Here is a 17,445-nt window from a genome sequence, read left to right as displayed (position 1 = left end):
AAGCCGTCCATTAATATGACAAACGAGGGCGATGGCCCCATTCTTTGTTAGTTGGTGGGCCACAACAATATCAAAAAGTTTCCAATAATATCCTCAAATTTATAATAACAAACCAAAATACCGCAAGGACAAAAGTGCCCATCCAGGACATATCGTTATTGCGTGGAAGGAAAGTCAATTCCTAACGGTATCTATCCACCGACCACCGACCTACCCCTTTGCTCTTGCTGCCTCCTCACAAATTAAATTAAATTAAATATCTATGAAATTAAAAAGCTTGAGAAAAACAAAAAGACAATTTATTTATGTTTTCTTTAACCTTTGAATTCCGCCTTCACTTGCCCACAAAACGACGACTGGCCATCACCGCCTGCCAAATACATAATTATTTCCCTAATTAAATTATTTTCCACTTTAATTATGATTAAACTATTAAAGTATGAATCTAGTTAGACAAACACCCTATTGACACCTGTTCAGTCTAAGTATTTAAAATATATAATATATTTTTCAATCATCATTTGCAAGGAAAACCCTGATAACTATAACCAATTATATAATAAAATAATAAAACTACATATATATATATATATATATATTTAAAAAAAATTAAAATTTTAATTTGTCAGGTTTTGGAATAAAAGTAAGTTGCTTATTTATTTATATAAATAAATCTTGAATTCTGAATACGTAAGTTTTGGCTATTTATAAAAAAAATTTAATTAGAAGTAATTATTATAATTTCCTAAAGAAGGCCCAAACAACGCCCCCAAGCCAAGATTAAAGCATCTACGTCAAAGCCCTGTTTTTTTTTTTTCCCTATATAACATTTAAAAGGAAAAGAAAATAAAAATAAAAAAACACATCCCTCCCTTCTCACAGATTTGTGTCGGTGAATTTGGATTTTCTCTTTTTGAGTTTTTTTTTTTTTTGGTTTTCCTTCTCTTTCTCTCTCTTTCTTTCTCACATATACCTTTGTTGTGTCTCGGAAAAACATTTCAACGTGTACCCTTAAACACTTGACACAACCGAACTAACATGCCATCTCAAAAACTCAACCCTTCCCTTTCCTAGCTCCTCCGAATCCTCCCTTGTCCTAACAAAAGCCTTTGAAGCAAAAGACACACAAGCCATAGCTGAGAAACATAGAATTTTTGCGATAAAAAAGCCATGGAAAATGGAACAGGAGGAGGAGTGGTTGCTACGAGAGAGAGTGCGAGGAAATCTACGGAAAGGCCGTACAAGGGGATAAGGATGAGAAAGTGGGGGAAATGGGTGGCTGAGATAAGGGAACCGAATAAACGGTCGAGGATTTGGTTAGGGTCTTACTCCACCCCTGTGGCGGCGGCGCGAGCTTATGACACGGCGGTTTTTTACCTACGCGGACCGTCGGCTAGGTTGAATTTTCCCGACCTTTGGGCGGGAGAGAAAGTTGGCGGCGGCTCACTTGGTGGCGATCTGTCGGCGGCTTCTATAAGGAAAAAAGCTATTGAAGTTGGTGCTAGAGTTGATGCTCTTGAGGCAGCTCAGCATCACCACCACCACCTTCATCATGGTCATAATTACAATCTTAATCAGAATTATAATCGTAGTTATGCCGATGAGTTGAAGCCAAGTGGCTGGTTATTACAGCGGGTTGACTTGAACAAGATGCCCGACCCGGAGGATTCGGATGGTGAATGGGAAAGGAAGTAGAAAAAAAATGAAAAAGAGAAGTTGATTTAATCATGCCCCTCCAATTATTATGATTGTTAATCAAGACCATGATTACAAAGTTGTAATTTTTGGTTCTCTCTCTTTTGGCGGCTGTGCTAGAGAAAGGAAGGGAAGGGAGGGCGGTTGCTAACATGCACCGTGGGCGTTAGCTAACGTGCGCCATAGTGTGGGAGGAGGTAAGTCCAAGCGACGGCTGAAGAAATGATGAAGCCTTTGTATTAATTATTAGTGTAATGAAAAACCTTTTGTTTTTCTATTTAGGCACCCCCTTTGTTATCCTTATTTTTCTCTTATATTTGGGATTAGATGGTAAAAGTTTTGGCCAGTGTAAAAAAAAAAAAGGGTAATTGTATATTTGCTCTACTAATTCTCATCCTTAACTACTTGACTTCTTTTATTGGGTTGTTTTTTTTTTATGTGCGTGTGGCTTTTTAATTGTTTGTTTTCTTAATTGGGGTTTTAAGGTTTGACTTATAATTAAGGGTTTTTGCATTCTAAAATTTGATTTAGCGATGGGACATGATCTTAGAAAAGTTGGAAATTTTGTTTTACAAATGAAAAAAAGTTTGGGTTTTAAGTTTCTCCCAAGTCTTTAATGTTTTAGTGGTTAGTGGATGGAACAGGGGGGGGCAAGTTGGAGGGATTTTGCTTTCAAAATTCTCTCACTGAAACAAGAGATGGGAGTGGGGAAGAGGGAAGAGGGAAGGGGGGAGGGAACAGGCAGTGGCCTACCCATCCCAGCAGTTGGTGCAAATGGCCGTGCTAACCACTAAAGTTATAACTACTAAAGTGATAAGATTTTTGAGTTAGGTATTTTCTGGTTCTCCACTGTGGATGTGGGACTAAAGTAAGGGATTGCCGTCCTGCTAGTGCATCATGATGTTGGGTCCAACTTTTGATTGTGGGGATGCTTCTTTTCTTTTCTTTTTTTGGTTTTTGTTTCTGGAGTAACTTTGGGAAGACTTTGAAAACATGTTGTCAAATCGCCGCTCCTCCGTAACAATGCGAGCAACCATTTTTAACAGCTTTAAAGAAAACACCAATCTGATGAAAGGTTTTTTGACTTGTTTTCTTCTTCGTGTTCAGTTAACAACTTGCATGCCCACACCTTTGTACTACAGGACAGGACAAACTCTATTCAGTCCCCACAATCAGCGGAAGCAATATTGTTTGCTTGCAGTCATTCAGAATATTTAGTGCCCACAGCACTTTACGCCCTTATAGCCGTCTATTATTCAAAAATCCAAAACCCATATCGCTTTTCCACGTATTCACACTTTGCTTCCTTCCTATTAATCTCCGATGAAATGCTGATTTTTCTTTTATTTTTTTACATTATAAAATTCGAATAGCCAATTTGCCAAACCAAGAATACTGGTAGGAAATAAGAACCGTTGTTCGCTGGGTAGTTACAACCACGATAAAACGAGTTGAGCATCGGCTGGCAAATTCGGTTCAACAACCAACTGCAGCGGATTCTATTATAATTGCAACAGCATACAGGTGAACTACAACCTGCGACTCTATCAACATCATTTCATGTCCAAATCTATATGCAATGTTCTAAAAGCAGATACTAACATTAACAGTTATAGAATTATAAATGTTAATAATGTAAATGATATATATATTATACAAAGGCAGGACAAAATTGAATATATTAAGCACGTAAGCTCCTTCCTTCCAATCTTTTTCTTTGATAAATGGAGAAAGGCTAGCAGAGAAAATTTCATTCCTGCATTGCCCTATCGAATGCCTCAAAATTCCTTGAATGATGTTTCTCGAGTTATGCTTCGCCTTCAATAGCACGCTTTATTTGAAGGGCAGCTCTCACAACATTTCCTCTTGTGATGATACCGACCTTCGGAGAAGGAATTGAGCTTAGCAAACACCAGAAGAAAACATAGCAAACAAAAAAGAGTTTAAACCCGAGGAAAAATCGTTTATAATTTTCTTTCACTTACCAGCTTACCCTCAACATCAACAACTGGAAGTCGACGATATTTTGTCTCGAGCAATAATCTGAAATTTGATAAACCAATTAGAAGTTACGTTACAATGTATACAGTGAAGATGTGTTGGGCTTGGAGCAAGTGGTAGGATTATATGGATTTGGATGAAGATCTTAGATTTGAATCTAAATGCTTTCCTATTGTACCAAAAAATGAAAAACAGAAGCCGATATTAGAGAGTTAATCAATGAGCCAAAGAAAAGACAGAAGAAGTCTAATAGACCTAGCAGCATCCTCGAGGTTAGTTGTTTCTCGTACAACTACTGGAGCTGGTGTCATTAAATCACCAACCAGCTGGCCATTGGTTTTACTGAGTAACTTTTGTAGCTCGTGGAAAGTCTGCAAAATCGAGGACCCCTCAGTTGGAAATGTAAAAGTTAAACAACAAACACAAATGAGTTCTGGAGCCAGTTGCAGCAGACTGAAATAGACACAACCAAGTTATGCAACCTTCAAAGTAAATATCATCAAAATGGAAAAGATCTGTTTTGATCCACCACATTGCTATGCACCACTATAAGCACAGAGAACTAAGTTTGAACTTATCTTTCAATACAAGGGCACATTTTTTCATGTTAATATATAATAAAATTCATTGAAAATATTCTCATTTGCAAAAAAGTTTCCCATCTTCTTGATTTATTCTCGAAGTACCACTTGCATTAGAAAACAATTATATAAAACAAGCACTAGATTTCACACTTGTATGGTGCAGCTTCATGCAAAAGAAATGCCCATGTCTAGCAAGTGAACTTCTCTGTGCTTGATATGAGATGAGATACAATACAAGTGGCTAAAGTTGAATATTTTAAAGGATAATTACATGCATGAAAGCTGAATGATGATCTGGAGGATTAAAAAACATGAACTACTCAAAGAAAAGATGTCGAAGATGGTTTAGCTTTCTGCCGTATAAACAACATATGCAGCAGCGGGGAAATTGTTTGATGAAAATTCAGGAAGCCATGAAGATAAGGCCATGGACACCATATTTTGGGTGACATTGTCACCGATAATTTAGTTTTACTGAATCTTACAGGAATTGGAGGGTACAGCAATTGCAACAACCTCAACTCTCTCAGTGATCTAGACAATAAGAATACATCTTATTACGGCAATATACACTTTCTCTTTTCCTTTTTTTTTTTGGTTGAGAAATATTATGGCATTATACTTTTCAAACCTTGAAATAGTTGTTATTTCCCCATTCCCTTTAATTTTCTTTTTTCTTTTTTGAAAAAAACCTCTGTTAGTGATGAGGCAGTTAAGAATAAAAGCTTTGGAAAAGAATAATATAAAACTATGTAGAATGGTCATTGTTCCACTAAAATGATGCATCTATTTCAAGTAGAGAGCAGTTTTCACATACTTTCCAAGTGCTGTCAACTTCAGGAAACATGTCATTTTCAGTCCGTCGCCCTAGTTGAAGAATGAGTCAGAAGATGTAAGAAATTGCAATCATATTAAATAAGTTGGTTTCATAACAATCAATGCCTACTCTACTTTCTATCAGCCATTAGCAAGAACAAAGAAGTGATGGCATTCTTAGCATGGAATTGCCATAGGAAAACTTGCATCTCAGCGAATACAAACTGGCCCATGTTATACTATTAACAAATAAAAATCCTAAAAACCACAAGAAGGGGAAGTAATAAAAATTCAATGCTCAATTAAAACCGCAGTTTTCGATCATACCAAGGTAAAAAATTGTTGCTTACTTCTAATAGAACCGTACAGAATTATATTGAGTAGACAGATAGATAGTAGATAATAAGTAACAACTAAAAGAAAGATGAATGACACAGTGAAATTCATTAGATAATTTTATTTACCAGATATGGAGTCCAATGCTAACAAGTCATAATCGGAAACAAGTCCAACCTGCAGCATCAGAGAACATCTAATTATTCCAAAAGTAATACTTAATATACTAGGTCAACAAGATAAGGCAGATTTACAGACCAAACAAGCAAAACGGAAATTGACCACAAAAGTAAGGATGATGGTATATTGGAAAAAGAAGGCATCTAAATGTTGACACTTGAGACATTATGACATCGGAATGTGGAAGCAATAATGTTGTTGTTTTAGAAAGATAATGTGATTAGGCAAAGAAAGTCATCATATAGGCAGGACCATCTTTCCTTCACCCATCATATACTCACCTTAAAGTCTTAATGATGGAGAAAGGGAGGAACATATATGTGCATAACTACAGTCAATATTTGCTATCTTTTCATTCTAGTGTTTGCTTAAACCTAATGATTCAAGTATGAGTGTATGACTATAATTCCAGACTTGAAGAGTAGCATTCTACCCTTCATTGACAAGTTCAAAGGTCCAAGCCAACATTCACATTTGGGCCATGGGCCTAGTGGGACAATGCAAATACTAGGATTCCACTTATCAGGAAATGTCAGAATATCATGATAGTATAGAGTTTAAAGTTTAGAATTAATAATTAGCAAAAAAATATACAATTAGGAACTCATGACCAAGATTAGGGGTGAGATAACATACCAATTTCCAATCATCATCAATGACAGGAAAACCAGTGATTCTGTGTTCAACAAGAGTTTCCAATGCTGTTGGTGTTGGCACAAGCACAAGATCCATGCATTAGAACTTTTAAAAAGATTTTCAAAAATACAACATATTATAAGATATAAACTAAGCATAACAAATACCTTCATCAACAGTTGTTGTTGGCTTCACCACATGCAAATTCTCTTTCCTCGTCATAAAATCCCCAACCGTATATACTCCACCTCTTGGCTGCATTACCAACAAAGAAAGAAAAGAAATTAATATACAGATAGAGAATAAAGTTTGAAGACCATACAAACCATCTTCCCTTGTGGCCAATGCTAAACCCTATCGAATCAAAGTATTTTATGATTCAAACGGTTGTGTATAAAAATATACAGGAACAATAGAAAAAATTCAATCTAATGTATTTGCGTGAAGCATTAGAATTTAACACTACACTATTTGAGATGAATCTCAGACACATAAATTCCATGCATATAAATTGAAAAACTCTCCCTGAGGCCTGAGCTGTTTGGCTTCAAAGCAGTTCTAAAATCAGTATTAATTTAAGCTAAATTGACAAAAAATGGACATCCAAACATTAACAAGAAATATATAAATAATAAACAATAATAATAAATTGCTTGCTAATTCTTATAAGTAAAATTAACTAAAGATTTCTCATGTAACAAAAAGCAGAGTAAAGAAAAGCGATAAATTTGAAAGCGAATAGATAAGGTAACAAACCGAAACGGAGTTGGCGGTGAGAGTGCCGTTAGCAGCGACAACGGAAGTGGATGCCCTACGAGAGCCAGAGCCGGCGGTGACGGCGGATATGGGAAGGAGGAGACGGTGGACCGGACGAAAGATGAGTTGGCAAGGCATGTGGTGAATGGTAGCGGTGGAGGTGGAAGTGGAAGCGGCGCGTAGGCGCGTGAGAGAAAGGGATTCTGTGTGGAGAATTGAGTCCATTTGTTTCTATCCGCCTTTTCCCTTCAGTGACGGTGGGCTGGTCAGTGTTTGGATATTTTTGCCTTTTGGAGAGGAAAGTTGGGGAATTCGAAGAGGGCGAAAAGAAGAGTGACGGATTTGTTTTGAGGTGGAGATATAGTGATTAGCGAAGCCAAGGTAACCGACTTACGCTGATTTCGACTTTCGATTTTGGCAAAGGTGAAAATTTTGAAGCGGCTGCTGGAACGGTTAAAATTTTTGCGTAAATTAATAATTCAATTTCCATCCAAATAAAATAAAAAAAATAGTGCATAATTACTATTTTTGATAATTATTTAATTTAATATTTAGACCATTTATAGAAAAACTTTCCTGAAAATGATCGTGGTTGTAAGTTTTGCTTTCCTAAAACACTGTGGTTTCTTTTGTCTCGATTAGAATCATATAAATAACTTCTATTTAAAGTTAAAATGTTAACTTTACTTATCAAAAATTAAGATGACTATACATATTCCAAACGAAGAACACCAATGTCATGTGCCAAAATTTAAGCACAACCTTATGTAATTTTAAATTTTAAAAATATAATTTAAGTAAACTTTAAAATTTATAAAATAACTGGAGCAAAGAAAAAAAACAACATAAAGAGTTTTAGAGAAATAAAATATTTTGTATTTTTTTGAAATAATGACATAGATCTCATGTTAATAAAAAATAAGATGAATTTTAAATATATAAATATGAACTTTTTACTATTTATCAAGTATATTTTTTAGTTAAAAATATAGACCGGTAACAACTGATATTAAAATAAACTCAAATTTTCATTGATGTAGCACCTCATGAAATATACAAAGATTAATGTAGACTCGGACCAATGTAAGAGTTCCTGAATATGTTAGAATATCATAAATCTCAAATCAGTAAAAAATTGGATGAATCTTAAGTATATAATTATAAATTAAACTATTTGTTCACATTTAAAGGTTTTTTCGTATTTTTATTAAATTAAATCAAAAGCCTATCTCTTTATAAGAATGAAAGTTGAAAAAAAAAAGTTATAAAATGTCATGTAAAAAAATCGAAGCCACGAAAAGATACAATAAATAATGTTTAACCTAATTCATATAATAAAATTTTAAATTTAATATCGTAAAATATAAAACATATATGAGTTAAATTTTGAATTTTATAAAAATACACGAGAAAATACGCTCACATGTTAAACACTATTTTAATTTGAACACTTAGGCTAATAGATTATAAGTTATTGTTACGTGTTATGTTCTTAATCTAAATATTTTTCTTCAATGTCTCCTCTTAATTGCATGAGAGATAAATAAACTCATGTACGAATCTCAATCACATGAAATATGACAGAAAAACCATACATATATATCACTTATTTATACATATAAATATAGAGAGAGACATGTATGTGTGTAAAGTTAGGTTTTTACACAATAAGTGTAAATATAAAATTTATTATTTTTTGAATGAAATAATTTAACATTTAATTTTATATAAAAAGGTTTTTTTTTTTGTTAAATAACGGCGTGTTCATAAATGACAATGAGAGAAAAAGTTATAAAATGTTATTACATTATAAATTAGTTTTATATTATACTAAACATTGGATTTAGGCATTTAGCTAAAACTCTAGGGAGAAGAAAAGACACAAATCATTATTATAACAATTTCAATATTTTCGTATTCCATTTAATTAATGATTTGAAAACAAATTGTTAAAAAGAAAAAAAATATATAAAATCATTTTTATTTGAAAAACTTTTCATATTCTTTTAGTTACTATTGAATGAAATTTGTCGTGACTTTTGATCTTTCTTATTTAATTTATATAGAATTGCTGTGATATAAGAGAATGGAGATTTTATTCCACTAATATTTCATTTCCGGTTTTTTTTTTTGGTTTTCCTTTTTTATATTTTCTTGAAATTTTATTTCCTTTTTTATTTTAATTTTTTCCAATAAAATGAATTACCATCAATAAATTGTTTTTTAAGAGGAACTTTTCCATCTTTAGAAAGTTATTATATATATTATTTAATTATTTGTAAGAAAATAAAAGTTAATTGCGAGGATGGGACAAAAGAAAACCTAATTATTTACAAAATTAAATTGGAAAATAAATAAATCACCCGAAAGATGTTTTTCTTATCTTGTTTCTTAAAAATTAAGTCTATTTTCTAAAAAAAATAAAACTTACTTTGTTGAATAAAAAAATGTTTTTATCATTAATTTTTTTTCTTAACTGCTTTTCATTTTATTTTCTAAAAAAAATCAAACTTAATTCGTTGAATAAAAAAAATATGTATTTATCATTTTTTTTCTTAACTGCTTTTCATTTTTCAGTAAAACGCGGTAAAATGAATTACCATAAGTATATTGTTTTTAAATAGAAACTCTTCAGATTTAAGAAAAAATAGTTATATATTTTATTTAAGTATTTTTAAGGAATTAATAATTAATGATATTAATTATTTCCAAAATTAAATTAGAAAGAAATGAATCACTAGAAGATTAACCTTATATTGTTTTACAAAGAAGAAATCTAATTTCTTTTAAAAAGAGAACTCAAGCTTTATTCTTTGAACGAAAGATACATACATTTGAAAAAGAAAATTAGCTTTAATTACATAACAGCTCCTTGATCCCTATCTATTTTTAGTAATAAGTCACTCCGAGTTAGTATAAAATGTATAAATACAAAGAATTCAATGAATATGCAACACTTTTTTGATATGAAATCTTTTATTCTTCAATTTTTCCTAATTTGATCAAATCTTGCACAATAATATCTATCAATTTCAACATATTTGCAAAAAAGTTGATAATTTATTTCTGGCTAAAAGAAAATATTTAAATTGCATGGTTGAGATTTATTTATTATTGAAAAAGACTCTGACAATAGTATATATTATAATTTATTTATATAGTAGACAATCTCCCCTCTTTTACCCAAAAAGGTCGGAAAACGTCAAGCACCTCACGTGAAAATTGAATCAGAATGGGACCCAACAAAGGGAGAAAGAATCAACGGCAGAAATCTCATCAATCAAAAAAAAAAAATTAGGGTTAGACAGTTGTCGCCTTGACCAACTTTCCCTACTATATAACCTCCCATTCTCTTACAATTCCGGTGCGGTGCCGCCCGTGCTGCCCAAAAATTAAAATTCCCCTTTCTTTCTCCTTTTATTTTTATCTCGAAAAAAAAAAAAAACAAAAACCAGAATACTATCAGTTTTTTTTTGGTTTATCATTCCCATTTTCGAAGAAAAAAGAGGAAAAAACAAAAAAAAAGGCAAGGAGGTAATGTCGCAGTTACAAGTGCAGGGTCAGGCGGTTCCTGTGGTGGTGACGTCGCCGCCGCCTCCGCCAGCACAGCAGCAGCAGCAGGTGGTGAATGGGGTGGCGGGTAATGGTGTGAATTTGACGACGTCGTTGTATGTTGGGGATCTTGATCTGAGTGTAACGGAATCTCAGCTTTATGATTTTTTTAGCCATGTGGGAACGGTAGTTTCGGTTAGGGTTTGCAAAGACTTGAGTAGCCGCCGTTCTCTTGGTTATGGTTATGTTAATTACAGCAACACCCATGAAGGTTACCTTCGCCTTTCTCTTTTATTTCACTTTTTTACTATTGGTCTTATTTTGTCCTGTTTGGATAATTTGTTTTTCATCTTTGTAATTTTTTTTTTTACATTTTTAAGTATAAGAAGCAAGATTACGATAGTTAACTAAAAATGAACGAATCACTAAGATGTATGGATTTTGTTTTTAAATGGATGTTATTTTATTTTATCCAAACTAATGGTTTTGCTAGTTGCTTCCAAAAGCAAAAAAAAAGGGGTAAAAGAAGTAAAAGTAACAACTAAAGGTTCTCTTTTTATTAGTTTAACATGGGTTTAGAGTTATGAACTTATGGTGCAATGTCGTGTAGAATGTTCTGTTTTAGTTTTGAGTTTAGATGTGGATAATCTTCTGTTGCTGCATTGCATTGAGAAGATATTGGTCAGTTATAGCTACTAGTGACTATTATCTCTTTGAGTTTAGTTTTTATTGTGTTTGATAGACTTAAGAAAGAGTAGGAACTAAAAGATAAATTGAAAAGAATAGTAGGTCCATTTGTCCCTGAAAAATATTTTGCTGAAGTTGTTGTGCTGTCTTGGTCCAACTAAGTTAGAATGATGTTAATATAGAGTATGTAGGATTGGCAAAATTTCATTTCTGACATCATAAAAGCAAGCATTTTGCTTAATACTGAGATTTACCAATAGATTTGTCTTTTATCGTTCATAAACTGAACTAGCTGTTAGAAGTGATTTGAGCTTAAGTCATTCAGTTGGTTACTACATTGCCATACTCATCAATGTATATGTGTTAGTAGCTAATGATTAGTTGGATAATTGCAGGAAGATTGGGTTAGCATTGTTATGTCTTTTTATTTTTTGGATAGGGGGTTGTGGGAGGAGAATTCTAATATGTATTGGTTGTTAAATTGTTTCTGCCTGATTGCATCTGTGGCGTCATCACTAATCTTTGCTTACTGCCAAACAGCAATTTTTTGCATTTCTTTCTGTCAATCCTGTAAGTTGAATAATGAAGTTTTAGACCTTCTATTCCTTTTCACTTGCATTGGGTGAGAGCACCTGCATGAATGCATGAACAACTGTAGCTATTATTGGCAACATGACTGTCTCTGCTGCTTTTGATCTCGTACTAAAAATTTATATTTTTTAATTCACTATCAGAGCATCCATATTTGCTGATACCTTTCTGTGCATTCTTCGTAACAGCGGCACGGGCGTTGGATGTACTGAATTTTACTCCTATCAATGGCAAGCCAATTAGGATTATGTATTCTAACAGGGATCCTACTGTCCGTAAAAGTGGATCAGGAAATATATTTATCAAGGTACCTGTCTTCTCCAATGCCTCTGATAATATTCTCTTGAACCCTCTTATATCATATACTTTTTGTTGAACCCCTTCTGATTGATTCTGATTTTAATTCTTTATCTCCTTTTCTTGATAGAATTTGGACAAGACAATTGACAACAAAGCTTTACATGACACATTTTCTACATTTGGGAATATTCTATCTTGCAAGATAGCTACTGATCATTCTGGCCAGTCTAAAGGATATGGGTTTGTGCAATTTGATACTGAGGAGTCTGCCAAAAATGCAATTGATAAGCTGAATGGTATGCTACTTAATGACAAACAAGTTTTTGTTGGACCCTTCCTTCGTAAACAGGAAAGAGAGTCTGCTGCAGACAAGACAAAGTTTAACAATGTTTATGTAAAGAATCTGTCAGAATCAACAACTGACGAGGATTTAAAGAATGTATTTGGTGAATATGGACCTATAACTAGTGCTGTGATCATGAGAGATGCAGATGGTAAGTCAAAATGTTTTGGATTTGTCAACTTTGAAAATCCTGATGATGCTGCTCGAGCTGTTGATTCTCTCAATGGAAAGAAGTTTGATGATAAAGAATGGTATGTTGGGAAGGCTCAGAAGAAATCTGAAAGAGAGATGGAATTGAAGGGGCGGTATGAGCAGAGTTTAAAGGAAACTGCAGACAAATTTGAAGGACTGAATTTGTATGTTAAAAACCTAGATGATAGCATTGATGATGATAAGCTTAGGGAACTGTTCTCAGAATTTGGTACAATCACTTCATGCAAGGTTTACAACATGGTTCCGTCTTAGTAAATTCCATTTTCAGTTTGCAGCATAAAACTTATCCATATTTTACTTCATTTTCCCTTCCTTTTCTCTCTTTATCCCCTCTCTTTGGGGCTTAACAGGTTATGCGTGACCCTAATGGTATAAGTAGAGGCTCAGGCTTTATTGCCTTTTCAACTTCTGAAGAAGCATCTCGAGCTGTAAGATATTTTGTTATTTTCATTTTCCCAAGTAAAAGTTTTTGAATAGTATATCTTTTTCCTTTTTCTTATGTCCTGACTTTTGTTCTCTGTTGTAGCTTGCGGGGATGAATGGCAAAATGGTAGTTAGTAAACCACTTTATGTTGCCCTTGCACAAAGGAAAGAAGAAAGGAGAGCTAGGTTGCAGGTATTCAAATTAGTAGTTTCTTTCTCATACTGTTGGGTCTCACGGACATATAAAATAATTGTGCAAATATCTGATGAGCTCATTGAGCTGATTTGTCTTTGTTGGGTATTGATGCTTACTTAAGAGACTAGGTTTTTATGTTTTGTTGATGGATGTTGAGTTAAAATCAGCATAAGCTATGTATGGTTTAAGGTACGGATGGTATTTATATATATTCTTTTGCTCTCTGTACAGGCACAGTTTTCTCAAATGCGTCCTGGTGCAATGGCACCTGGTGTTGGCCCTCGGATGCCCATGTATCCTCCTGGTGCTGCAGGCCTTGGACAACAACTATTCTATGGTCAAGGCCCTCCTGCTATAATTACTCCCCAAGTAATACAACTTGCTTATTGGTTGTTTACATCCCTCAATATCTGTTGATTATTCAGTTTTATGGTGCATCTCAATATTTTTCTCTGCTTCTCTAAGGTTGAAGTTTGTTCACATATATATGTTTGTTAAGTGCTGTTTATTTATTCTGAGGTACTAGGAGGATCTTAAGTTATAACCTTAGGAACTACTATCAGTAAATTCTTTGGTTTACGTTTGGTATAATATGTACTCACTAATTAGTTTATTGGAATTCTTTTAATTTGAGAGGTTTCAAGCTTAACTTCTGTTTGAGTTTGTTTCTTAAGCAATTTTGGTTGACAATTCATATTTCATCTGTGATTTTGCTGGCACTAATTCTTAACTTCTGCTGTCCTTTTATTATGGGAGCTGTGACCACTCTTTGTTACTTCATATTATTGCAAGACTTGTCACTGTTCATTCTGTTGTCCATTATGGGTTTTTTTTGGATGCTATTAGTTGATAACTTTTCTGTAATTTATATCAGCCTGGTTTTGGGTATCAGCAGCAACTAGTTCCTGGCATGAGGCCAAACTTTTTCATGCCAATGGTTCAGCCAGGACAGCAGAATCAGCGCCCAGGAGGCAGGCGATCTGGAGCTGGCCCCATGCAACAAACACAGCAGCCACTTCCCTTCATGCAGCCACAGGTTGGTGAAAATCTAGCATCTTGATATTCTTGATTGTTTCTCTTTTTCACTTCTCTGTTTCAACATACCCTTCCTTTTTTGGCCTGTATTAGATTCTTACCAAGATTTATTTGTCTTGATGCTGATTGCAGATGCTTCCTAAGGGGCGTGTCTACCGTTATCCCCCAGGTCGCAACATGCCTGATGTTCCAATATCTGGTGTTCCTGGAGGTATGCTTCCTGTTCCTTATGAGGTGGGTGGAATGCCATTCAGAGATGCTGCATTTTCACAGCCCATGACAACTGGGGCTCTGGCTACTGCTCTTGCAAATGCAACACCTGAACAGCAGAGGACAGTAAGTGTCTGTCTTTTATCACATTTATGGACAGATAATTGTACTGTGCATTCATACTTGTCTAGCTGTCTTTTGACAATTTTTTTGGTGCAGTTGCTGGGAGAAAATCTATACCCACTTGTAGACCAGCTGGAGCATGAGAATGCAGCAAAAGTGACAGGCATGCTTCTAGAGATGGACCAGACTGAGGTTCTACACCTGCTTGAGTCACCAGAAGCTCTGAAAGCCAAAGTTGCAGAGGCTATGGAAGTTCTAAGGAATGTTGGTCCACCACAGCAGAAAGCCAATAGCACAACTGATCGGATGGCCTCATTGTCTCTAAATGACAACCTTGTCTAATGGCTCTGGTGTTGCATACATTTAACTATTTGATCCATCAAATAAGTTTTTAAGTGTGGCTTTGTTTTGTGTTAGGGATTTGCTCAATAAATTGGAGTCAGCTGGATTTTATTGAACTTGGATTTTTAAGTTGTGTTTTTTTGCTTTTATATCTAGACATATTTCAGTTTGCAAGAGATCTAGTTTAAATCAGTTTGGGTGGTTCTTAATTTTCTCTGGCGGTCTATACTGTGTACTAGGCAATGCTTTCTGACGAGGAGAGAAGCCAACTTCACTTTGTCTAAAGCCCTTATGTGAATTGACATTTTAGTATCATTGGTTAGTGATCGTCGCGTTACATTATTAGTTTCTTTGCGTTGTTAGCATCCTCATCCCTCTCTTCATGTGAAGCATGAGAACAGAAATCCTCGATTCTGCATGTTAGTGCAAGCTTAAAACTTGAATCCAGTTCGAATTGAACTTGGATTTCCAGCTTGAACATTGCTGACTATGGAGCGAGCCTCTGTTGAATTCCAGGTTTAAACACCGCCCAAAATTCTTCAAGCCCATTGCCTTCCAATGGTTGCATTTGTTTAAAGCCTGGGAGCCGAAATAGCTGGGTTAATATATGCAAATAGGGATGAGGCGTCAGAAATTCAGAAAAATCTATCAGTTTTTCTGATTTAATCATTTGATATAATGCAAAATAAAAAGGCATATCATCTTCTGCTGTAGATGATTCATTATATGAAGCAGGACCCTAATGTCTGACTCAGTTAATGGAGAAGTGGAAACACATAGTAATAATGATGGCATCACTACCAGTGCCAGGCCACATACCCCTTATCAACTGTTGTCTAATGACATTTTAACCGATAACCCTGATCATATCATTCCTGGTTTGATGAGAGATTGGGACTCTTTGTTGTTCTCAGGCCAGCTCAACCAAAGGAATGATGGGACAGACAAGCTTCAGGACAAATATCTCCTCTTAGATTCTAGTTCTACAGCCACAGCCAGTGAAGTCTTATGATAAGGTTTAGCTTGCAATGTATTTGTAAGCCCGCAAAACGAGCCGAGCCCATCTAAAAGTTTGTACAGAACAAGTTGTACTCAACCCCACGTAACATGTTCGCAGCCCTATACCCTAGTGGTCTAGCCAGTAACCAAAGGTACAGCATGAACAATAATTCTTAATTAAGACTTAGGCTCAAATAGGGCGTGGCTAGGCTGCATCCTTCCAATTTTATAGACTAGCCTAGGAAGAAAATGAGCCCCAAATTGTACCATTCGGATGGCTACCTGAGTTTGACGAGGACCAACCTAGCTACGGGTTTAAAGCCAACTCACCAACTAGAAAAACTCTTATCCTCTCAATCAAAGAAATTTAGGGTGCTTAACTCCTGCTTAATTTCTAACTGACTTGGTGCCAAGTGCTAACTTCTTCTGGCAACTTAAACCTAAAAACTATGTTCCCTAAATTATGATTTCCAAGTTCTGAACCCAATCTTTTAGAGTAGTTCAATCTTTGCGTCCCCTAAAATTGTATAGACAACTGCTTAGGTAGGGCGCAGGCCGGCTGTGAACCTAACATCTTTTCGACTCCACAATTTGCCTTTAAAACATTCTGCCGACATGATTTTCTTTTTCTTTTCTATTTTTCAGTGGTTGAATTTTAATTTGTCATCTTCTCATCTCTTGCAAGTGACAAATTTTTATTTTGTACTGTTAAAGAGTTGATAGGCAACATCCTCTCTTTCTTAAATAAAATGATTAAATACAGACCTAGCAACTAGACAATGCAAAAAAGTTTGATGACAATTCTCTTTACGACTTTCCAATAAAATAAAGATTCATGTGTTCAATATAATTTCTAAAGAATTACACAAATAAAAATTCCTAAGATGTATAGAATATTAGTTTGATTTAGCAATTTTTAACACTATTTATTAATAGATTGATAGTAGTAGATCTGGTAATTTTGTACGTGATATAAAATTATAATATAAATACGATACGAATTTAAATGAGTTTGAATTTAGATTAATTGTATTTTATGTATTAATCGTATCGAATCCACTTACAATCAATTAATCATGTTATCATATATTCGTATGACTTGTAACCTGTTTATTAGTCATTTATTTAATCTTATTTGCGTGTCCTATAGATATATTTAATGCACAATTAAGATCATTTATTAATCTATATAAAGACTAATAGTTTTATGATAATTAAAATTTATTGTTATTGAATTTTATTATATTTTATATATATTATGATATTTATAATTTTTTATTATAAATTTAAATAACAAAATTTTACTTATACATATTTTAATTTAATTATTTTAATTATGTTAATTATAGACAAGGACTCATCCTTACTTCTATCCAATTAAAAATGCTGAAAGCAGCAGAATTCATACCTAGCATTACCAAATCCAT

At 34.2% G+C, this 17,445-nt stretch overlaps 3 protein-coding genes across 3 annotated transcripts; 2 read left to right on the top strand and 1 right to left on the bottom strand.

The window, feature by feature from the left end:
- On the top strand, positions 861-2,113 carry LOC18611175 (ethylene-responsive transcription factor ERF010). The gene has a single exon (XM_007047284.2). It carries the CDS (start codon positions 1,171-1,173, stop codon positions 1,693-1,695), a length of 525 nt encoding a protein of 174 aa, XP_007047346.1. The 5' UTR covers positions 861-1,170; the 3' UTR covers positions 1,696-2,113.
- On the bottom strand, positions 3,166-7,429 carry LOC18611174 (CBS domain-containing protein CBSX1, chloroplastic). The gene is made up of 8 exons (XM_007047280.2): positions 7,005-7,429; positions 6,416-6,503; positions 6,249-6,313; positions 5,561-5,609; positions 5,098-5,147; positions 3,952-4,067; positions 3,681-3,738; positions 3,166-3,577 (listed from the first exon to the last, which is right to left on the bottom strand). Exons 1-8 carry the CDS (start codon positions 7,227-7,229, stop codon positions 3,503-3,505), a joined length of 726 nt encoding a protein of 241 aa, XP_007047342.2. The 5' UTR covers positions 7,230-7,429; the 3' UTR covers positions 3,166-3,502.
- Positions 10,349-15,211, top strand: LOC18611173 (polyadenylate-binding protein 4). The gene is made up of 9 exons (XM_007047279.2): positions 10,349-10,827; positions 12,023-12,141; positions 12,262-12,918; positions 13,041-13,118; positions 13,217-13,306; positions 13,541-13,678; positions 14,184-14,345; positions 14,477-14,680; positions 14,774-15,211. The coding sequence occupies exons 1-9, from the start codon at positions 10,542-10,544 to the stop codon at positions 15,017-15,019; spliced, it is 1,980 nt and encodes a 659-aa protein (XP_007047341.2). The 5' UTR covers positions 10,349-10,541; the 3' UTR covers positions 15,020-15,211.

The sequence above is a fragment of the Theobroma cacao genome, chromosome 1, assembly GCF_000208745.1.
Source record: "Theobroma cacao cultivar B97-61/B2 chromosome 1, Criollo_cocoa_genome_V2, whole genome shotgun sequence".
NCBI classification, from domain to species: domain Eukaryota; kingdom Viridiplantae; phylum Streptophyta; class Magnoliopsida; order Malvales; family Malvaceae; genus Theobroma; species Theobroma cacao.
This window is presented reverse-complemented; position numbering and strand designations above follow the sequence as displayed.